At 46.5% G+C, this 23,309-nt stretch overlaps 2 protein-coding genes across 5 annotated transcripts; one reads left to right on the top strand and one right to left on the bottom strand.

The window, feature by feature from the left end:
• Positions 1-42: 42 nt before the first annotated feature.
• Positions 43-10,498, top strand: LOC147199700 (uncharacterized). Its single transcript, XM_086119494.1, has 25 exons — positions 43-159; positions 1,321-1,459; positions 1,527-1,635; positions 2,019-2,109; positions 2,242-2,392; positions 2,469-2,559; positions 2,632-2,757; positions 2,939-3,001; positions 3,093-3,215; positions 3,906-4,061; positions 4,965-5,018; positions 5,110-5,339; positions 5,418-5,497; positions 6,063-6,152; positions 6,233-6,310; positions 7,104-7,208; positions 7,468-7,573; positions 7,677-7,746; positions 8,532-8,755; positions 8,833-8,912; positions 9,271-9,357; positions 9,584-9,670; positions 9,753-9,857; positions 9,969-10,071; positions 10,191-10,498. The coding sequence occupies exons 2-25, from the start codon at positions 1,330-1,332 to the stop codon at positions 10,238-10,240; spliced, it is 2,589 nt and encodes an 862-aa protein (XP_085975620.1). The 5' UTR covers positions 43-159; positions 1,321-1,329; the 3' UTR covers positions 10,241-10,498.
• Positions 10,337-22,964, bottom strand: smcr8b (Smith-Magenis syndrome chromosome region, candidate 8b). Of its 4 annotated transcripts, none has more exons than XM_086119497.1 (5): positions 20,812-22,964; positions 12,551-12,963; positions 12,165-12,468; positions 11,191-12,068; positions 10,337-11,091 (listed from the first exon to the last, which is right to left on the bottom strand). In XM_086119497.1, the coding sequence occupies exons 1-5, from the start codon at positions 20,971-20,973 to the stop codon at positions 10,719-10,721; spliced, it is 2,130 nt and encodes a 709-aa protein (XP_085975623.1). In that variant the 5' UTR covers positions 20,974-22,964; the 3' UTR covers positions 10,337-10,718. The 4 variants fall into 4 exon arrangements, with proteins under 4 accessions (XP_085975623.1, XP_085975622.1, XP_085975621.1 ...); XM_086119496.1 differs by having other exon boundaries at positions 11,191-12,468; positions 20,812-22,751; positions 22,813-22,964; XM_086119495.1 differs by having other exon boundaries at positions 11,191-12,468.
• Positions 22,965-23,309: the final 345 nt, after the last annotated feature.

The raw sequence follows: 23,309 nt of genomic DNA, 5'->3' as shown, positions 1-23,309 counted from the left end.
TTGCCAATGTTGTGCGGAGCGCAGAAGTAGCGACAGGTGGCGGTAATGTGACGCAATAAATGCTAAGCGGCGTTAAATCGTAAAAGAAGAAGAAGCAGCCGGAAGTGCATTTGCCAGCCGCGCGAAAAAATCCCTTGTTTCGAAAGTTTGGCCAGATAGGTAAGAAGAAAAATTCTTAATTTTCTTTACAATTGCTCAACTTCCAAGCACTTCTGTTGCTCTGTCATGTTAGGCAAAATGTTTTGTTCCGCCTGTGTGTCGTGACAGCCTTACGTGGCTGTTCAAAACTTTTGGAACTTTTCAAAAACAACAAGCACTTTTGAATCAAAAGTGCTTGTGGTTTTTAAAAATCGTTTAGCTTCGCCAAAAGGGGTCATGTGATTTGTTTGTTGGAATCTGATTTTTGTCGTCGTCCTCTCGAGAAAAATCAGCGATCCACGACGCCCCCCCCCCTTGTTTTTTTTTCAATTTTAAGCCACGGCCGAGCTCGCCTCGAGCAGTCTTTCCCCACTTATTTCAATTGCTCTACCCCAGCGAAATATTTCTCAACCAGCTACACCCTAACCAGCCCAAATAAATTAAATTCAATAGATGATAAAAATTTTAAGTCTCAAGTGGCCCCATTTGAGAACCATTATCCTCGAGAGATCCTGACAGACTGGCATGAAAAATAAAGTTGGTCCCATCTTGAGGTAATGGGAGACAATGACAATACCGAATTGTAACTTCTGTCCAGAAGTCCAATATGTATTTATTATTATACAGTAATCCCTCGTTTATCGCGGTTAATGGGGACCGAAACCACCCACGATAAATGAAAATCCGCAAAGTAGCGCCCCCCCCCCTTATAGGTACATGTTCATGTGTATGAGTATAAAAAATATTTATAAGGCCACATTTAATGGTATACATACATGTAGAAGTAAATTTTGTAGTAATGAACATTTCTTAATGCTTTATACAAATAGATTTAAACATGTATAAGTTAGGTTAAGTTAGTGTATGAATAACAAAATACAGTGGACATATACATGTCGTACTGTATATGTTGCCCGATGTGACTCGCTGTTTTTTTGCGGACGGAAATTTAAAAACACTTATTTTTTTTAATGAATGTTTGGAAAAAATCAGCGATGCACCAAAGCCGTGTTAAACGAACCGCAAAATAGCGAGGGATCGCTGCATTTGGTCGCCACGAGTGAATAAAATGAATGGTTGACAAATATCGGATGTGAAATCATCAATCACTTTCCCCTGTCCGAAGATGATGTTCCCCCGCATCCCCCTGTCATTTTAAAAGTCTGTCGTCGTTTTTCACAGACTTTGGTGATGTGCTCAGCCGGGGACGCTGGTAGCATCATCCTCATCAGCGATGATGAAGACGCCGACTGCAGCCAGGACAAATCCTGCTACGAATCGTCACTGATCATCATCGATATGCAAGACGTGCCGCGGAAAGGTCAGCCATTTTGTCGTCTGTGCTCTTTGTGCGCACAAAATAAGCATGGCGTGTTGTGTCTTTTTAGACTGTACGCCGTCTCCCAGTAAGTTGGACGAAGACTTGGTGGTCACCTTCTCCCGTCCAGCTGAGTTGTTGCCCCATGCACGCTTTGATTGCCCCCGGCATCCTTTTACGTGAGGCCTTTAGTTTCTACTCTGTTGTTTTCGACCCAGTTCAATCGAATTATGTTTCTACAGCGCTGACTGAAAACTGAGATAGTGAGACAGGCAGAGAGAGGCATCGCAGTGTGTGCTGTGTGCCTGGACTTATTTTGGACGCAAAACAAGATCACAGCATATTTATTCTGTTAGCCCGAAACAAGTTTTAATCATCACGGATATGAGCGACGATTCATCGTCAACGAATCGATGATTGACTTAATCGAGAGCTATTTTGATGATCCTGACACTCGCCATATGATGTCACCGACAAAAAAATGTCCTAATTTACCATCGACGTGGTCATCGAAAAAAGCGGCGGCGTAAAGTTCAAAACGGCTTCTTCCTCTGCCCCTCAGTGCGACCGACGAGTGCGGAGAACCCGTGTCCGAGAACCGGCTTCTGTGTGCCCAGTGCTTTTGTTACATCTGCGACAAACTGGCAGCCGAGGTCAGTGACTGGCGGCGTCCGTGACTCTGGCATTCTCCAAATGGTTCCCGTTCCAAATTTTTAAATGTTCATCTCGTTCGGAACACATTTCCTCATGACGTTAACGGCGCAGACTCTGTGTGTCGTTGCAAGTGTGAAAAGTGGCACGTGAGAGGCGCCTGTCACTGCAACAGCCACAAAAAGAGCAACCTGTGGAACCGGCTGAGAAACGACACGCTGCTGGGCCACTTGGCGGCCTTCAAGGTCACGCTGTCCGAGGTCGACGGCCACCTGCGACAAGCGGGTACTTGCCCACTCGTCTTCTCTTCTCCCCCATCCTTTTCACCCGACGAAAATAACCAGTGCAACGCGTCGCGCAGAGTCCACGCTGCGGCGCTTCAAAGTGGAGCTCCGAGCTCAAATGGCGTCCTTGATGGCCGACAAGCGTCCGGGTGACGGCGTCTCTTACGAGTGAGTCCCGCGCACGTTTGAGCCAGCGCGCGCCTTCCGAATCGGACGGCACTTTTAATTTCCCTCCCGCAGCTGCACCCCCGCCTACGAGTACGTGATGACGTTCTTGAACAAAGCCGACCAACAAGATGGCCGAGCGGCGGCCATCATGAGACTGGGGGCCGCGCGGGAGTTCCTTGAACTCTTCTACGCCGAAGGGTAGGTGGATGGCCAGGTGGGCCGTGAACAAAGCTCGCCGGACACTCTATCAGGTACACCGGCACGTTCTCCGCGTTGCCCGGATGACGCGGGTGGGCTTAATAAAGTGTCACTCGGTTTTTGTTTGTGTGTGCGTGTGTCGTCCATGTTGTGATTTTTGTTTTTCTCGCCACGTGTGCAGGGTGTGCTGCCCGGTATTGCCCTCCTCCCCCAACGTAACGAGCAAATGGATGATCATGCGCAGGTGCTGCGTGCTCCTGTGTCCCTTTGAAGTTGGACGTTGATGAGTGTGTGTGTGTGTTTTACGCACTCATGCGTGTGTTTGTTTGTGCCAGGTTGTTGTCCGCGCTGCAGAGGCAGATGGTCATGGATGACTTCACGCCAGAGTTCAGACAAAAACTGCAAGAGTTTTACAGGAACTTAACTTTCCCTCCTGAGCTCAAACACATCAGGGACAGGTGTGTGTGTGTGTGTGTGTGTTAAAGTTCTAGCGTTTTTATACCCACCTTTTCGCTGGTATCACCAGAGTTAATTTTCTGCTGCGATTGCTGATCAGAAAAGTCTGAGTCCCATGATGCATTTCGAGAGTCCCAAATTTTGAATTCTGAAATGATCGACTTATTCAATTGCATCTGATCATAACACAAACAACAACAATATACATTGACAATAGGTTTATTTCTTATAAACAAATGCTGCAAAAATGTAAATCATTCAGGCATACAACATTATCATCGCAAAAAAAAAACCGATCCGACTTTAGCTGCTTCCTCCGTGATATCTCCGCAATAGACTTTCGCAACACTTGTTTTAACGTTGCACGACTTGGCATTCGTCTGCCGATCTCGCCAATCTCGTCTCGCGAGAACGGAAATCTCGTCGCGCGATGTATGATCATGTATTTTTGCGATCTTCTGTTGCTCGTGGTTTTTTTGAAGTGTGCATTTTTATCGGTTTGTGTGTTTTGTATGTTGTTTTTTTTAGCTTTGTTTTTGTTAGTTTTTCTACATTTGTAATTCGTTTCTTTGAGATACTGTTTTTGTCTTCTTGTGTATATTTGTGCTAGCGTGCGTGTTCTTGCGTGTGGTGTCGAGTTGGTTTCCTGTCAGTCAACGCACCGTACGGGGGCGTTTGTGTGATTATCGCAGCTTGGAGGTGCGCCCCTGGGAGGACATCCTGCTGGTGTCGGTGCTGAAAGGCCAGAACGTTGTCGGCGTGCGCACCAACAGAGGCAAGAAGGACACGCTGTTTGAGGACATTGATGTCGTCACGCTCAGGGTGCAGCGGCTGCTGGACCGCAGCAGGTACGCACTTGGAACCGCGCCGGCCGGATTGATGTGTCGCTTCGGTCGGCGCACAAACTTTGTTTTTGGAGGCGAAAGAAGTGAGCAGAGCGATTGCCACTTGTACATGCAAAGAAACTAAGGAGGGCAATTTTAAAGTGCGTTGCAGAAAAAAAAAAATCTGAAACAAAATTTGTATTTTTATTTTCAACAGTATTGTTTTTATAGCATAAAATAGAACACTTTATTTTTTTTACTTTCTTCCTCTTAAACTTACTTTTGTCACAAGATCGTGAATGTCTTGTTACAAATAGTGATTTATTTTTGGGATGGGGGAATCTTACTTTTCTCATCGCCTGACTTTTTTTCATCGTAACATTCTGCCCCCCCCCACCCCCCTTTCTCCATGACAATAGTAAAGATAAGATAAGAAAACCTTTATTAGTCTCGCAATGGAGAAATTCCCGATTCACAGCAGCAAAGTTATGAAAGTCAGAAGTAGAACAACAAAATATAGGAGCTGCTGGAAAGGCAGCCACTCACGCGGCGCCATTTTGAAGTCAAAATAACAAAAATAACACAACGCTATTTGATTGTTTTCAGCATCTTTATGGAGCCGTGAACATTGCATGTGCCTTTTTCAACACGGAACCAATAATTTGTGAAATAAACAAACAAAATCTGCCGACTGATCGGTGGTCTCAATTTGTGAACAAATATCCAATTGAGCGCATTGGGGCAGTTTCCCACCTGACGCTGGTATTGGATTTTAGGGTTAGGGTTCAAATATTAAATCATATATATATACAGTATATATATTAGATATTATTGGAATTGAATTGGCTTTAGGTGTTCCTCGTACTCCCGTGAAAGGGAAGCCCTCCCTTAACCAGTCAACAGGTTGACTGAATGAATGTCTTGCAGGTTCCGAGAGTTAAGCCGTTACCTACGAGTGGTACGGACGAACCAGATGAGTCGGTGAGTGCGCCGTGACGCCGTATGTGCCGGGCACCTCTTGGTGGCGCTGTAACGCCCCCTTGTGTCTTTACGGTTTTTTTTGGCTTCCTAGCTTCCTGCGGCTGAAGGACCTCGTTCCTCTGTTCATGTGCATGGACGGCAGCTTCAACTCCGCGCTGGCCGGCTTCCTTCAGTCGAGCAGCAAGGCCACTTCGCGCGCCACCCTCGGCGACATCCTGACGCTGCTGCGCGTTCTGGACACGGCCACGGCTCCCAAGGTGTCCTCCCTGTGTCCCGCGGGGGAGCTCCGCTTCGCCGGCAACGAGTGGTGTGCCATCCGAGGTCAGGAAATCCTCCGTCGGCATCGCCTCGGTTTTGGATATCGGCTCCCTGCAAGTTGAGCGCTTCCCTCCGGTTCAGGTGCGACGCCGCTGGCGCGTTTGCAGCTGGTCCGTTTTGCTCTCAAGGTGCACAAGTGCTGCCCGGCCGTCCACGCCAACGTAAGTGTGAGCTTCAGCGGGACCTTGAAATTGTCCCGCGGCGCTTGTGTCGTCAGCCGTTTTCCCAAAAGAGATCAGCCCTGTGACGTGATTCCACTTTCCTTGGGTGCAAATCGCATTTCCTGACATTCAGACGCCGCTGCCGTCCGCGCCCTAAAATGAAGACGGCCAACTGACTGAACTTTCCTAAAAAGTGTTTGAATATTTTCATTGCGCAAACCTCTGACCGCTCTCGTCGGTTCCTTGAGAAGGCGGCCAAGTATTGATACATTTGGTTTGTTGATTGGAGAAATTTCTGCTTGCCCCCCCCCCCCCCCCCCCACACACATTTAGTTTCTGTTTACACGAAAGAAAAGCTTTTGGATATTCAGTATTCCAATTGCGCCATCGCCTGAATAGCCTGATGTTTGGCGTACCGTCATACCAACGAGACATTGTTTATGCTTGTGGTATCCGCCGACTATTAAAAAGCCTCTCGGCGTTAACTATCCCTCAACGCAAAATCTTAATCCTTCATGTTGTCTTTGTGTTGTCTTGACAAACATGACGTTTGGACTCCATCTAGTCCGAGTTTTGGATCCACTTGCTCAAGATCGTCCACGTGACTCGCCAGGCTCCCGCCGGTCTCCCGGAACCCGGTTCGGCCTTCCTACAAGTATTTCTAATTCCACCCTCGGTTCTTTTGTTTTCATCTCATCTGCTTCATCGGCTTCTCTTTCTTTTCTCTTCAACCAGGAAGCCGTACACACCGTCCGTTTCATTCTGCGGGACGAGTCTTCTGGCAACCTGCAGATCCCGCCGCACTTTGTGTCGGTGCGGACGCGCGTCTCATGAACACAAACGCGCACAACATACAGAAACGGACACACACACACACACGGACCAAAGTGCAAATACTGTCGTTTATTTACCGTATTTTCCGCACGGAGAAGTCTTCCGTTTTCTGAAAAACTCACGGCGCGCCTTAAAATCCGGTGCGCCTTGTGTCTGGTCATTACGGTACTATGTCGACCCCAAGATGGCTCCTTGCTGGAGACACGCTTTCAATGTTATAACTTGCCGTCGGTTCGGTTGAACTGTGTCGCTGCTTTATTAAATAAGTTTTTGTTGCGGCTTCGAAAAAGTCTTAAACACACTTTAAGACTGGTTTTCACAGTCTCAACAAATACAGTGACGGCTTTGTCCGTCTCCGTGCCTTCTCTTCTTCCGTTCGACCTGAGAGTTGTTCATGACCGCCTTGGAAAAACATAAATTTACGATTCCTTCAATCAAACTACAAAAATTGAAAATAATGTATCAAAACAGAAAATCACGCCAGGAAATCACAAAATAAATTCTACCCCCCCCCCCCTACAGAATTTATTTTTTGATTTCCTCGTTTGCGAATACGCAAGAAAGGAATAAATAACAAACACTTCTGAGACAGTCCAGTCTCCTACGTTTTTCGGAGGTGGTCTTGAACGCCTCTCAAGTCGAATGGAAGGAGCGTAGCTCCATCTAGTTGATGCGCCTTTTAGTGCGGAAAATACGTAATAGTTACGTAAAAGACATTTATACACTCACTTTTCATCCTTAATTGTGTGTGTGTGTGCGTGCGCGCTTGCAGACGTTCCCAGATCAAGCCATGTTGCTGCTCGTCAGCGGTGCCTTGAGTCACATCATCTTCCATCCTTCTCTGAGTCCGATCGTCCCGCTTCTCTGCACATTTCAGGTAGCGTCAAACGCCCCCCCCCCTCCCCCCGGCGACAACGTGAGCATCGGCGGCTGACAGGGTGGAGCCGTTTTGTCGCATTGATGCTCCCGTCGCACGACTTGTGTAGCATGTGAACCGTTGGGCCCTGCTCACTAAGCAATTGAACCTTTGAACCAGTGTGTGTTTATGAGCGCCCCTTTATTTGCTTGGGCAAATGTTGATTTTATTATTATTTTTATTTTTTAAATTGAATGTGCGACTCATGTTTGGACGGTAGAAGAGCGTGTGGGCTTTGCACTGGTTTTGGATGGACTTAGTACCTGTGGCCCAGTACCGCGTGGCCATTATGCAGAAGATCTATCGGGAGCTGGACAACCGAGGAGGTGGGGCCCCCGCCCCCACATCAACATCCACCTTGAGCTCATTGCTTGATTTAAGACCGGCCTCTGACTTGGCCCTTCTCGCTTTTCTCTTTTTCCCTTTCAGTGAAAGACGCTTCAAGATATCATCAGTGCAGGAGAGAAGTTCTCTGGCCTGCTGCCCTGAACTGTGACCAGTGAGTGCTTTCAACACTTCAGGCATCCGTTTTGGGCCTTTCACTTTCAACATCTTTTTGTCTGTGTGGAAGGAGGATTCGTTACATTGGCCAGACCGTGTTTCATTCTGGGATTACTATTTTGTAGATTTTATTTTTCCTTCTTCTTCTACGTGTTCAAAATAAAGTGGACTCAAAGTTACGTACCTGTGGCAGTGACGGATAGTGTCAAGTGATGGGAAGCTTAAATGAGGCATTTGTCATCGTGTGTTTGACTCTTCTAGATGGTGCTCTTGGTTTAAATGCGAAGGAGGTGTATTGAAATTCCACTGCTTCTTGAAACCAAGAGTGCCACCCATCCATCCATCCATTTTGCGATCGGCTTTATCCTCATGGGGGGGGGGGGAGCCTATCTCGGTCGTCTTCGGGCAGTAGGCGGGGGACACCCTGAACCGGTGGCCAGCCGATCGCAGGGCACGCAGAAACCAACAACCGTCCCCGCTCACACTCGCACCTCGGGACAATTTGGAGTGTTCGATCGGCCCGCCGTGCATGTTTTTGGAACGTGGAAGGAAACCGGAGTACCCGCAGAAAAGCCACGCAGGAATTTGGAAGCCGGAACGGAACCTTGCGCATCTGCACCGCGAGGCCGACACGCTAACCAGCCGACCGCCGAGAGGCGGCAAAAACTCACAAGTGCTTGAGTTGTCCGTCACTACTAGTGACCCGCCTAACCATTGGGTGCTCTTCCACTCGATGGCAGAAGTTGATCTGAATCGTCTGTTGTGTTGCTTTTTTTTTTTTAGGCTTTTGCAGCTCAAGGACTTCCTGCCCTTCCTGCTGTGCCTGGAGGGTCAAACGGGCGAGGCGCTGAGGATGTTCTTCCCAGAGGAAGGCCCCGCCGCTCGGCCCACGCCGCTCACCTTCCCGCTTTACCTGCGCCTGCTTGGCTCCGCCGCCGCGCCCAAGCTGAGCGTCGCCCGCACGGGGGAGCTCTGCGGTCTTGCCGACACCTGGGCCTACATTAAAGGTGTGTGTGTGTGTGTGGGCGCCTCCTGCCCCCGACCGAACCCTTCCTTCCTTCAACATCGACATGCGCTGGTCCAGGTGCGGTACCCTTGGCGCGTTCCAAATTAGCGCACTTTGCACTCAAGCTCCTCCAAATGTACCCGGCCTGCTGCAGCAGCGTAAGTTCCCATTCGTTTTCCTCGACAGCGCTGCCTCGAAGTAAGAGTTTCATTTGCTCCATGACCACACTCTTATCTCCAATCCATTTAGATTTTTTGATTGATTGATTTGAACATGAAACGCCAAACCGGTGCTTGTTGTGAAATGATTTGAGCTGAGTTCACTACAAGCAATGGAGCGCACGGACCTCAAGTTTGTGTTCCATACTCCAAGACGGAAAAAAACGTCCCAAACGACGGCTCTTATCTTGAGAAATCTCACTTTGGTTCGCTTGCACCTCAAGGCACCGCTGTTTTCAGCACATCATCTCCAAAGCCGGCTTCGGTTTCTTTGACTGCGTGCGTGTGTGTTGTTCAGGGCCAGTGTTGGATCAGTTTGCTCAATATGGTCAATCGAACAGATTCACTCAAGAGCATTCCAGAACCAAGTAAAGACTTCAAGCAAGTATGTTTTTTGTGTATCTTTGTTTCACAGTCTCTATTTTGTGTGGGAGTGGGGGGGGGGGGGGGGTTGTTGGAGTTTTTTGTGTAAATGTTGCATTCTGTATTTTTTATTTTTTTTGCAAATATCTGATTTAGCTTTTGTGTGTGCGCGAGTGCGGCTGGTTTTCAGTGTGTTGTGTTTCCAAGCGCTGGAGTGATGTGCCGCTGCCGTTTCTTCTCTCCCCCAGGAAGCCGTCAGATTTACGGATTCCGTCTTGCTCTCCTTCAGCCGGGGCCTCAACGACGACTTCAAGATTCCGCCGCAGTTTTTGCCGGTACCAGCGTCACCGCAGCATCCGCGTGACCGAAGCGCGCCGACTAACGCCTGGATGCCCATTCACACCCCCCCCCCCCCAGTGCTACGCAGATCAGGCCGTCTTGCTGCTAGTCACCAAAGCTTTCAGGGAGAGCGTCCTCCATCCTGCTCTCACGCCCGTCGTCCCCGTTCTCTGCACTTTTGAGGTACCCCAATACAATGGAGTCCCGCATAGGAGCTTTCCGGCCTTCAGTGAATCCGACGTGCTTCTGTAATCGAACACGATGCGCCATCTTCATTTTGTTCCCGAATGTCAGAAGAGTCTGTGGGCTCTGCGCTGGTTCTGGGAATACTTGTCCAACGACGGCCGCAACGGCGCCATCATGGAGAAGATCCATCGAGAGCTGCGTCCAACAACGGGTGGGTGCCATTGTCGCTTTGGCGCGCGCGCGCATGTGTGAATTTGCGTGTGGCGCATTTTCAGCGTGTTGTTGAGGTGCCGCCTTTTGCGTGCGTGCGTGTCGTCCGTCTGTTATCAGGAAACCCCCGGTTGATCCGTCATCTTCTGGATCCTTCCAGCAATGCCTGACACCAGTAAGTCACGGAGCGTGACCGGCAGCCGGGACACACGCACAGAATATATCGGGACCGCCCTCATCTGAACTGTCAATTAAAAACATCCAAATGAGGACTGGATAAAATATTTTATGTTTGTAATCAGGTGAATACTTGACATGAATGTGCTGACATCTTTGCACTCTTTGTGCCTTTTTTTAAATTGTGGTCATGTTTTTCCACTCGTTTCGCTTCAAGTTGAATATGCTGTATTAAAAGCGCATTCAAATCACACACGCGCATTGTTTCATTCAATGTAACACGGGGGAGGGGGGGGGGCTTCTGCGTGTGTCTTTACCTAAGAGTTATTTTTTCTTTTTTGCACGTGGTACAGTATTAATGATTGTCTGGTGCTTTGAGTCGCGTCTGGTTTCCCCCGCCCCTTTCGTGTATTTGGGGGATTTGGTAGGGTATTTCTGTACGTCGCGGAAACGCTCCACCCACTCGCCACCCTATGCGGCAGTGGTGCTCTTGTGCAGGCGCAGCGCCACGTAGGAGAAGCGCAACGCCGGCGGCCCGCGTCCGGCGTGCCGGCGCTTGATGAGGTCGGACAGGAAACGCATCACGGCCAGGTCGCCGGCGTCCGGCCCGTCGTCCTCTTCTCCTCGCCGGGCGAATGTAAACAGCAGCGCCTGATTCACCAGCGCCGTCAGGCCGCTCTGCACGTGCGGCAGGAAGGCGGCGGCGGGCGCGGCCGAGCCCACCAGCGAGCCCACCAGCGAACCCGAGTAAGGCGGGCAGCGCAGCGTCCTCCGGTCCAAGTCGAGCACGCCCAGGTAGCGACTGTAGCGACCGAGCCAGTGAAGCGGGCCCGAGGACTGAGACCTGGTCGTGGGACGGGGTGGCGGAGGGAGACCATGCCGAGAAGGACTTTGAGTTCCCGTCGCATTCCGTTCACCGACGACAACGCGGACGTCGCCTTACCTGTGAAATCCAATCAGCCTCCACGCGAGCAGGTCGCCGAGCTGCAGCGGCGCGCGCCAACACGGCACGACGGCGCCGGCGGGGGCCGGCAGGAAGAGGGCCAAAGCGTCCACCGTCTTCCTCAGTTTGCCTTCGTCTCCCGAGAGCAGCACCAGAGGACGGCCGCTCAGCAGGCAAAAGACGACGTGCTGAGAGAAGGAGTGCTGCTCGGTGAAGCGCCGCGCCAGTAGCCCCGCCTCGTCCCGGGGCGCGCCGGCGCTCCGCGCCTCCTTTCCGCTCTGCGGTGAAGACCGCCGCTCCGCCGGGAAATTGGGCGGCGTCTGATCAGCGCTGCCTGTGTGTGCGTTCTTCGCCGCGCCGGCCATTTCGTCATCTTTGGCCGGCTCCTCCTCGGTAATGGCGGCAAGGTCTTCGGGGACGATGGACTCGGCGGCGCAGAGGACCTCGATGCCGTCCTCGCTGTTGGCCTTCCCGGCGTAGACTCTGAGGCGCCGAGGGTCCGAGGCGGTCACGGGAGGCGAATCGAAGGAGGGGGGAGGCGTGTCACGGGTGGCGAGCCAAACGCCGGTCGTGGCCAGGGGGGCTGAGAGAGCTTCTTCGAAGGGCCCAGGGGGCGGCGCGCCGTCACTCGGCGCCCCGTCGCACGCCCCGGCGAGCGGGAGTGAAGAGGCGAGAGGCGCAGCGGGGGCCGCCAGCGTCCTGTAGGATCGCTCGGTGCCGATGACTTGGATGCTGTCTCCGCTGCTGATGCTTCCCGTCATCTCGCCGCTCGCCACTTCTTCCGCCTCCGCGCAGGACTCGGAGCTCGGCTGATTTCCCCTTTCCCTCAACATCTCCTCCTCTCCATCGTCCTCCTCTTCCTCTTCCTCATCCTCGGGCTGCTCAAAGAGGAAGTTGGTCAATTTGAGTTTGCTCCGCAGCGAGCGCGTGATGCTCGCACCTCGCAGGGCGGTGACATCGCCGCGGAGGCGGACCTCCGTTTGCGCCAGCTGCTCGGTCATCAGTGACAGGAAATAGGCGTTGCAGAGTTCCCGCATTGGCTTCAGCCGCCGCTCGGAGCCGACGATGCGGCCGGCGGGAGGCGGCGCGGCGGGTGCGTCCGTCCAGGCGTCGGCCGGCTCGTAGGGCAGGAAGTCGGGCTGCTTCAACTTCCTGTTGGGGTAGGAAGCAACCTGGCGGAGGAGCTCTTTGTGCATCGCCATAGCTCGCTCCAGCGCCTCCAGCTCCTCGCGCTTTTCCCCGATGCCGTCGTCCCGCAGCAGGGCCAGGCGTTCGTACCTGAAACGTGACACTTTGTGAATGCTCGGCTGAGGAAAAGTGCAAGTTTGAAGCCACGTGCTGAGCGTTGGCCTTTTCTTACTGCAGCCGGTGCAGCTCGCTGTGCAGCTCCAAGGAGAAGGCCTGCCGGTTTCCCGTCTTGAGGCTGTCGGCCGCCCGGCGAAAGCCGGCCGACAGCCGCCCGAAGTTGTCCATGATCTTGGCCTGCTGCGAGCACACGTAGGCCAAGCAGAAAGGACGCACCATTCCGCGGGCCGCCAGGTCCAGAAGCGTCACGTGGCGCACGTACGCAAAGGCCCGGTCGGCCGAGTCCCCCAGGACCACCTCCGAGTCCTCGTTGAAGTTGAGGCGCGGCCCGGACGCGGCGGGCGGAGGTCCTCCCGGGCCCGACGCCTGGTAGTCCACAGACATGATGCGCACAGAGAAGTGGTTCAGGTCCAGGGTGCCACAGGCGCCCGCCTCGTCGGGTATGGTCATCACCGGTGTGGGCCCCACCTGGTGGACGTTGGCCAGTACTGCATCACCACGCAACAAACCCCTTCATGTAGTTTGTTCCGCACGTTGAAAAGAAAATGTCGTTTTTCTTATTCAAATGTTTCAGGAATACATTTGCGTGCACTTGACCATTTCTTAAAACGTTTCAAAACCTTATAGTTGAGTCAATATTTTGCGCCTTCCCCCTGAGTCAACTATATTTGGAATATATACTCAAAAATCTGACGGAAATACAACATAACTATCGATCAATAGCGTATGTAAATATTTATTGTACAATATGAAATGTCATACAAAAGTATATCGGTTACAGTATATATTGTAGTACAAATACACCTAAAATTAATTGCGTACTATATATGATGTGCTCAGTTATATTTAAAAAATACCCAGTCAGCAAAGGCATCTGGCCCCGATTCGGCATGAAGCTGGCACAGCTGGCCTTGAATCGGCACTGGCATAATGCATGTGGGCCGAGCACGGCCCAGGAGTGGCAAAGGAGGCACTGGCTTGACTCTGGCAAACCAGATGAGGGCCAGTTGTGGAGTGAAGTATTTGGGCCAGAAATCAATTTACAACTCCGGCCCGTATATGGCCAGCCAGTATTGAGCCACCCTTAAATGCAGTTTCAGATTTATTTTTTCAACACACAGCCTTGTTTTACAATTGCACACCGATGCGATTCATCACACACACACACACACACACACACACACACACACACACACACACACACACACACACACACACACACACACACGCGCGAGAGGTTCAATCAGACCCGAAGGATAATTTAAAAATGAAAAAAATGCATTAAAGACACAGAATTACTATTTTTAATAAGGTGCAGATCATTGAGTATCCACTATGGGACACAGTTTTGACCAGAGAAGAAGACAACAGCAGCCTCAGTCCGTCACTGACACAGACCCATGACAGCAGACGCTATCAATAGCACTCTCACATTTACACATTTAATAGCACTCTCCTTAGTTTGGAAGGTGCAGGCAGGGATTACATTTAGATTTTATATGCACGTGTAAATGTTTTAAAACTTCCTTTCTTCATAAATCTTTTTTAATCATAAAGTGCATTACTATATTTTTCAATACCAATTACTTGTTAAAATTTGTACAATCAATGGGATCAGTTGAAATGCATATATGTGAATGATAGAAGTAACTTGCACATTTGTTGAAGGAAATGGAAGGTGCTTTGTGAAATGTTTTGTAAAAGATACGTTCATTAAATTTCAACATTTTCCAAATGTTCTTGCGCTTCTTTATACCAAAACAAAGGAAAGACATTTTGTTTTGGTTGTTTATAGCAAAGTATGGTATCATTTTAATGGTCCGGCCCACTTGACATCTACCGAGGCCGTATGTGGCCCACCATGTGAAATGAGTTTGATACCAGTGATGTATAGTAAGATGTTTTAGACGAAAAAAAATGACCACGTATAGTAAGGTGTTTTTAGCTGAAAAAAACGACCAGGTATAGAAAGGCGTTTTTAGCCGAAAAAAACGACCATGTATAGTAAGGCGTTTTAACCCGAAAACCCCCCAACCATGTCTAGTAATCCGTTTTTAGACAAAAAAAAACGACCATGTAGAGTAAGCCGTTTTAACCCGAAAAAACCCCAACCATGTCTAGTAATCCGTTTTTAGACAAAAAAAAACGACCATGTAGAGTAAGGCGTTTTTCGACGAAAAAAACGACCATGAATAGAAAGGCGTTTTAACTAAAAAAAAAAAAAAACGACCATGTATAGGAAGATGTTTTTTGACGAAAATAACGACCACGTATAATAAGGCGTCTTTAGCCGAAAAAAACCAACCGTGTGCAGTAAGGCGTTTTTAGCCGAAAAAAAAGACCATGTATAGTAAGGTGTTTTAACCCCAATAAAACGACCATGTATAGGAAGATGTTTTTTGACGAAAATAACGACCATGTATAATAAGGCGTTTTCAGCCGAAAAAAAACGACCATGTATACGTTTTTAGCTGAAAAAAACGACCATGAATAGTAAGGCGTTTTTAGCCGAAAAAAAGACCATGTATAGTAAGGTGTTTTAACCCCCAAAAAAATGACCATGTATAGTAAGGCGTTTTTCGACGAAAAAAACGACCATGTATATTAAGGAGTTTTTAGCCGAAAAAAAATGACCATGAATAGTAAGGGGTTTTTAGCCGAAAAAAACGACCATGTATAGTAAGGCGTTTTTAGCCGAAAAAAACGACCATGTATAGTAAGGCGTTTTTAGCCGAAAAAAAGGACCATGTATAGTAAGGCGTTTTTAGCCGAAAAAAACGACCATGTATAGTAAGGCGTTTTTAGCCGAAAAAACCCCGACCATGAATAGTAAGGCGTTTTTAGCCGAAAAAAAGGACCATGTATAGTAAGGCGTTTTTAGCCGAAAAAAACCCCGACCATGAATAGTAAGGCGTTTTTAGCCGAAAAAAAACGACCATGAATAGTAAGGCGTTTTTAGCCGAAAAAAAGGACCATGTATAGTAAGGCGTTTTTAGCCGAAAAAAAGGACCAGGTATAGTAAGGCGTTTTTAGCCGAAAAAAAACGACCATGTATAGTAAGGTGTTTTAACCCCAATAAAACGACCATGTATAGGAAGATGTTTTTCGACGAAAATAACGACCATGTATAATAAGGCGTTTTTAGCCGTAAAAAAAACAACCGTGTGCAGTAAGGCGTTTTAGCCGAAAAAAACCCCGACCATGAATAGTAAGGCGTTTTTAGCCGAAAAAAAAACGACCGAAAAAAAGGACGATGTATAGTAAGGCGGTCATTTTTTTTCGGCTAAAAACGCCTTACTGCACACGGTTGTTTTTTTCTGGCTAAAAACGCCTTACTATACCTGGTCCTTTTTTTCGGCTAAAAACGCCTTACTATACATGGTCCTTTTTTTCGGCTAAAAACGCCTTACTATTCATGGTCGTTTTTTTCGGCTAAAAACGCCTGACTATACATGGTCATTTTTTTCGGCCAAAAACGCCTTACTATACATGGTCGTTTTTTTTGGCTAAAAATTTAGTCCAAAAATGCCTTACTATACATGGTCGTTTTTTTTCAGCTAAAAACGCCTTACTATACATGGTCGTTTTTTTCGGCTAAAAACACCTTTCTAAACATGGTCGTTTTTTTCGGCTAAAAATTTCGTCCAAAAATGCCTTACTATACATGGTCGTTTTTTTCGGCCAAAAACGCCTTACTATACATGGTCGTTTTTTTTCAGCTAAAAACGCCTTACTATACATGGTCGTTTTTTTGGGCTAAAAACGCCTTACGAAACATGGTAGTTTTTTTTCAGCTAAAAACGCCTTACTATACATGGTCGTTTTTTTCGGCTAAAAACACCTTTCTAAACATGGTCGTTTTTTTCGGCTAAAAATTTCGTCCAAAAATGCCTTACTATACATGGTCGTTTTTTTTCAGCTAAAAACGCCTTACTATACATGGTCGTTTTTTTCGGCTAAAAACACCTTTCTAAACATGGTCGTTTTTTTCGGCTAAAAATTTCGTCCAAAAATGCCTTACTATACATGGTCGTTTTTTTCGGCCAAAAACGCCTTACTATACATGGTCGTTTTTTTTCAGCTAAAAACGCCTTACTATACATGGTCGTTTTTTTGGGCTAAAAACGCCTTACGAAACATGGTAGTTTTTTTTCAGCTAAAAACGCCTTACTATACATGGTCGTTTTTTTCGGCTAAAAACACCTTTCTAAACATGGTCGTTTTTTTCGGCTAAAAATTTCGTCCAAAAATGCCTTACTATACATGGTCGTTTTTTTTCAGCTAAAAACGCCTTACTATACATGGTCGTTTTTTTCGGCTAAAAACACCTTACTAAACATGGTCGTTTTTTTCGGCTAAAAACGCCTTACGAAACATGGTCGTTTTTTTTCAACTAAAAACGCCTTACTATACATGGTCGTTTTTTTCGGCTAAAAACACCTTATAAACATGGTCGTTTTTTTCGGCTAAAAACGCCTTACGAAACATGGTCGTTTTTTTTCAGCTAAAAACGCCTTACTATACATGGTCGTTTTTTTCGGCCAAAAATTTCGTCCAAAAAGGCCTTACTAAACATGGTCGTTTTTTTCGGCTGAAAATTGCGTCCAAAAATGCCTTACTATACATGGTCGTTTTTTTTCAGCTAAAAACGCCTTACTATACATGGTCGTTTTTTTGGGCTAAAAACGCCTTACGAAACATGGTAGTTTTTTTTCAGCTAAAAACGCCTTACTATACATGGTCGTTTTTTTCGGCTAAAAACACCTTTCTAAACATGGTCGTTTTTTTCGGCTAAAAATTTCGTCCAAAAATGCCTTACTATACATGGTCGTTTTTTTCAGCTAAAAACGCCTTACGAAACATGGTCGTTTTTTTTCAGCTAAAAACGCCTTCCTATACATGGTCGTTTTTTTCGGCTAAAAACACCTTACTAAACATGGTCGTTTTTTTCGGCTAAAAACGCCTTACGAAACATGGTCGTTTTTTTTCAGCTAAAAACGCCTTACTATACATGGTCGTTTTTTTCGGCTAAAAACGCCTTACGAAACATGGTCGTTTTTTTTCAGCTAAAAACGCCTTACTATACATGGTCGTTTTTTTCGGCCAAAAATTTCGTCCAAAAAGGCCTTACTAAACATGGTCCTTTTTTTCGGCTAAAAATTGCGTCCAAAAATGCCTTACTATATATACATGGTCGTTTTTTTCGGCTAAAAATTTCGTCCAAAAATGCCTTACTATACATGGTCGTTTTTTGGGCCAAAAATGCCTTCCTGTACATGGTCGTTTTTTTCGGCTAAAAATTTCGTCCAAAAATGCCTTACTATACATGGTCGTTTTTTTCGGCCAAAAATGCCTTACTATACATGGTCGTTTTTCTCGGCCAAAAATTTCGTCCAAAAAGGCCTTACTAAACATGGTCGTTTTTTTCGGCTAAAAATTTCGTCCAAAAATGCCTTACGATACATGGTCGGTTTTTTCGGCGAAATACGCCTTACGATACAAAAAACGACTTCAATAAGCTTTACTTATCATGTTGGTCAAAGAAAGAAGTGATATGGCTGCAACCTCTGGGGATTGAACACCCAACTGCTAGTTTGGGAAATTGTTTCTCTACCCCTGAGCCACACCACCACATAAGTTCTTCCATGTTTTGTGTTTTTTTCAATAAAGCTGCAAATGGTGGTTAAAGAAAGATGCTACCTTGTTGCAAACACTGGGAATCGAACACCCAACCACTGGATTTGGGACTTCAGCTTTCTACCACTGAGCTAACCCACCACAGTGAACCTTTGGGTTGTTTTGTGTTTTTCCTCAAATAAGTTGTATATGGTGGTTAAAGAGGAGACATTGTTGCAACAACCAAGGATTGAACAGTCAACCACTGGTGTGGCAGTCCATCACTCTACAACTGAGCCAAAGCACCATAGAGCAATGGAGTTGTGTTTTTTTATTAATCATGGTCGTTTCTTTCGGCTTAAAATGACTATACATGGTCATTTTTTTCGGCTAAAAACGCCTTACGAAACATGGTCCTTTTTTTCGGCTAAAAACGCCTTACTACACATGGTCGTTTTTTTCATCTAAAAACGCGTTATTATACATGGTCGGTTTTTTTTGGTCTAAAAACGCCTTCTATACATGGTCGTTTTTTTCGGCTAAAAACGCCTTACTATGCGTTGTCGTTTTTTTCGACTAAAAACACCTTACTATACATGGTCTTTTTTTCGGCTAAAAACGCCTTACTATTCATGGTCGTTTTTTTCAGCTAAAAACGCCTTACTATACATGGTCGTTTTTTTCGGCTAAAAACGTCTTACTAAATCCATGGTCGTTTTTTTTGTCTAAAAACGGATTACTAGACATGGTCGGGGGGGTTTTCGGCGAAAAACGCCTTACTATATGTGGTCATTTTTTTTCGGCCAAAAATGCCTTACTATACATGGTCGGGTTTTTTCGGCTCAAAACACCTTCCTATACATGGTCGCTTTTTTCGGCGAAAAACGCCTCACTATACAAGGTCTTTTTTTTTCGGCTAAAAACGCCTTACTATTCATGGTCGGCTTTTTTTCGGCTAAAAACGCCTTACTATACATAGTCGTTTTTTTCGGCTAAAAATGCCTTGCTATAGATGGTTGTTTTTTTTTTGTTAAAACGCCTTACTGTTCATGGTCGTTTTTTTCGGCTCAAAACACCTTACTATACAGTACGTGGTCGTTTTTTTCGGTTAAAAACACCTTACTATACGTGGGGGGTTTTTTCGGCTCCAAACGCCTTACTATACATAGTCGGGGGTTTTTCAGCTAAAAACGCCTTACTATTCATGGTCGTTTTTTTCGTCGAAAAACGCCTTCCTTCACATGGTGGTTTTTTTTTCGGCTAAAAACGGCTCATCGTTCACTTCAAAGAGCTCTTTGTTCCGGCTCGTTCGCGACCGACACATCACTTGAAAATATGTGATATTAATTTTGATTCCGTTTGCTGCAATACAAACCGGATACTTCATACTTGACCATAAAGTTAATTTAAAACTTAGTACCTCAATTCAAAAACCAAACCTGACGTTGAAAATAATGTCGTTTTGTATTTGTAAGACTGAATATGAAAATAAACAGAATTTAATTTTCAGTGAGGATCAAATACATTTTCAAAGAAAAAAAAGTCTATCGTTTCAAATTCTGATTGTACAATTCAGATTCAGAGTAAAATATACAAATCCATCCCTTATCCGACTCACTGACTTTCAATTCACGTAATTCAAATTCAGTATAAACTATTTAAAAGTTATTCACGTTTAGTTTTTGACGGCAAATATTCCGCCCCACAGCGTCACACCTAGTTTAGATTTGGTTGTAAAGTGTCTAGAGTGTCTTGAAAGACGCTTATAAATTTAATGTATTATTATTATTATTATAAGAAATTTCAGGGGTTATTTTTACTGACCATTCATTGTTCATGACATGTACAAATGTTTGTTTTCCTAACACGCTGTCCATTCTTGTTTTCTTACAGTTCTTACAGCCGCTGTGAGACCTAACAGCCTAACATCTTGGGCCTCAGAACAGGAAATTGATGTCACAATCAAAAGATGGCTACATCTGGCTCCTGATCGGGGTGGTGACAGGAAGGAGAGCATGAGAAGAAAAGAGGACATGGAGAGCGCAACAATTTGATGGACAGAAAAATACCGTTCAAGAGTAAGCCGCATCCCAATTTGGACTTTGTGTTCACTGTTAAGTAAAGAAAAGTGCATTTTTCCAGTGTATGTGGAGTTATATGTGAGGTTCACAAATTATGACAATAAACATATTTTTATAACAGTCGTTTTTGACTTTTTTTTTTAAATGTGGGTCAAATATGGCTCATGAAAGATGTGGCTTAGTTGAGGTTGAATTCAGGCTGATATCAGGAACCTGTTCTGGCCCAGCATCGGGCCGGAGTAGGGCCAGATATGGTTTTGCAATGCGGCTCAGATCTGGGCCGAATGCGGCCCACATCGTAGATGCCAGACGTGGGCCACTGCAGGACCGTCATTCATTGAGGTATGTGGGCCGAGTGTACGTGCCGTGTCTGCCCCAGAGCTGGGCCAGACCAATTTTGCTGACTGGGTAGAAATAACATACTACACTAGTCAACATGTTTTTAAATCAAAGATGCAAATAAACTTATTAAAAAGAGTGAATTACTTTGTATGCCAATGTCGACGTTTCCCTGACACCCGAGTTGATTTGCACCGCATTACGAATACGCCGTATTTGCAGTTATCAATAAATGGGATCGATTCATCCAGCGGCCAAGTCAGTCCTCTTCATCACCAACCTGCTCGGAGAACTCGGCCACCAACACGAAGTCCTTGTGAAAGGCGGCCGCGGAGCTCCACGGGTGGCCGCCGCAGCGGGGGGGCGGCGGCACGGAGAACTCCTCGGGGTCGCCGAAGCCCTCCTGCACGGTGAAAGGCAGCAAGTCCGGGGAGGAGATCATCGGCGGACCGCGGCGAAGCTCGGAGCTTCTCCGACCATCAGACGGCAACAGCTGACGCCGACAGTCATGTGAGCGCCACAGGAGACGGTCACACGCTTCCCGGGATTGACTTCCTCTTTTCGGCGAAGGGAAGAAAAAAAAAGGTACAATCCCCTCAAGTGTCAGTCAAAGAGTTACCGCTGCGGTTTGGAAACTTTTTGGGTGCTAAAATGTTCGCCGAGGACCAAATTGTTGCCGCGTCAATATGTGACGTGCTCAGGACCGTCCAACACTTCCGGCGGGCACCTTCAAAATGAAGCGATTGAGCAAGAGCATTGACATCCGTTCACGTTTCACAATCAAATGCGGGGCTGACAAATACAGTATTTTAACTTTTCGGTTCGGGTGTCATAGGAGGGGTGCAAGCCAGAGTGAGGATTTCAGATCAAGGTTTTAAATCAAGCGTTACAGTTTCAAAATGAGTGGTTCATACTAGGCTTAGGGTTTCAAATGAAGCTTTTAAATTAGAGGGCAGGACTTTTCAAAGAAGGGTTATGGTTTCAAATTAAGGGTTGTATCCACAACAACCCAACCACCTTGATCCCCCCCTCCCACCCACAGCACCAAAAGTTTTTCAGGGCATGTTTGTCACCGATCTGACATGATCGACGGGGCACATCAACAAAACAATGTTCAAAACGTGAACGGCAACCGACAACAAACGACGTAAAAACACAAACTGCAGCTCAGAAAAACAACCTGCCAATCAAATAAAACATGACTGTTAAAACGAACATGCAGAGTGGGCATCTCTTGTCTTAAGGTAACGCATGTTTTTTGTCAAAACATAATGACGTTGTAAAACAAGAAATGGCGACGGTGAACCTGACGTCTTCTTTGTACTTGTGTCATGTTTTGAAGTTGTGATGTTTGAAATGTTTACCGTCTAAAAAAAAAGGTTTGAAAATAAGTGTGGTCGTCCTCTTTGGCAAAAAAACCCCCCAAAACAAAACAAAAAAACCCAGCAAGAGACACCTGTTGCGCCAGGCTTCATGGAAGCCGGCCTCTGGCGTCAATGCTCTTCTTACGTGTTATTTATAGTAAAACCGCTGACTGACTCATACCAATGGGGGTCGAATACATTTCAAAGTGACCGCATCGATTGGAGCACCAACCAATTTATTCACTTTATATTTTCAATCCCAACCCAAACATTTCAAATTTACGACTATTTAGGAGTCACATACGAGCATTTTTTTTTTTCAAAACGAATAGCTGTCACGTCAGCTGGTTAGCTCGTCCGCCTCAGAGTGAAGAGGGCGTGGGTTTGAATCCGGCCCCGGCCTTCCTGTGTGGAGTTTGTATGATTTCCCCGTGCCTGCGTGGCTATTCTTCGCGTCGTCCGGTTTTGCATTGCAGGTTATTTCGACGCTATATTGTACCGAGGTGCGAGGGCGAGCGTAAAAATGGTTGTTTTATGTCTGTGTGCCCTGCGATTAGCAGGCAACCAATTTGGCTTACTGCCCAAAGACGGTTGGGATAGGCTCTAGCATGCCCGCGAACCTCGGAGGAATAAAGCGGTTCAAGATAATGGATGGATGGATGAAATAGCTGTCACTCATCTTCGTTGAGCAGGTGTCAGGTGGTGACAAGTGGTGACCACGGTGCCTCCCGAAGGAACTCCAGCAAAATTACAACTGAGGTTTGAATTACGGAATTTGAGATTGAAGAGCAGTTCCAAGATGAAAAAAAAAACACAGTTGAGAGTAGTCCGAGTAGTCTGATATGGAAGGGTATTTCTGCCACACAAGGGAAAAAAAGTTGAGTACATATCAAATTTTTAACACACGTTTCACATACCTGTCAACTCATACGGTTTAGCCATAGTTCATACGGATTTTGTGGTGAATCTTACGTATATGGCCGTAGCGCACTAATCATACGGATTCTGAAAATTTCCGTTTGTATTTTTTTTCCCCCTCACAGGTAGTTCCGTTTGCTTTTGCCCAGAATGGTGCTAGTCTACTCGAATGCTTTCATTTCCGGTAACGTTCCAGTAAATCACGTGGTTCCTAGTTGAAAACAGCAGAGTATTCATTGCATATCATTGAAAATTTCGTGGGTTTTTTTCTGCCGTTATTTTGACATATAAAATGCTTTGGTATGTTATAAGGATTTTTTGGGTAGTTTATACAGGTTGGCGCTCCGAAAGGTTGACAGGTATGGTTCACGTTTCCATGGGACCAAGTGAAAACGTGATTTCCGCATCAGACCAAACAAACCAAATGAGGTTTAAGGTTTCTTTTTTGCAGACGATGTCTGTTTTGGGGTTAAGGGCAAAACTCTTACCTGGCTGT

Source organism: Hippocampus guttulatus, chromosome 9 (genome assembly GCF_054856545.1).
Source record: "Hippocampus guttulatus isolate MCC_2025c chromosome 9, RoL_Hgut_1.0, whole genome shotgun sequence".
In the NCBI taxonomy this organism is placed as follows: Eukaryota; Metazoa; Chordata; class Actinopteri; order Syngnathiformes; family Syngnathidae; genus Hippocampus; species Hippocampus guttulatus.
This window is presented reverse-complemented; position numbering and strand designations above follow the sequence as displayed.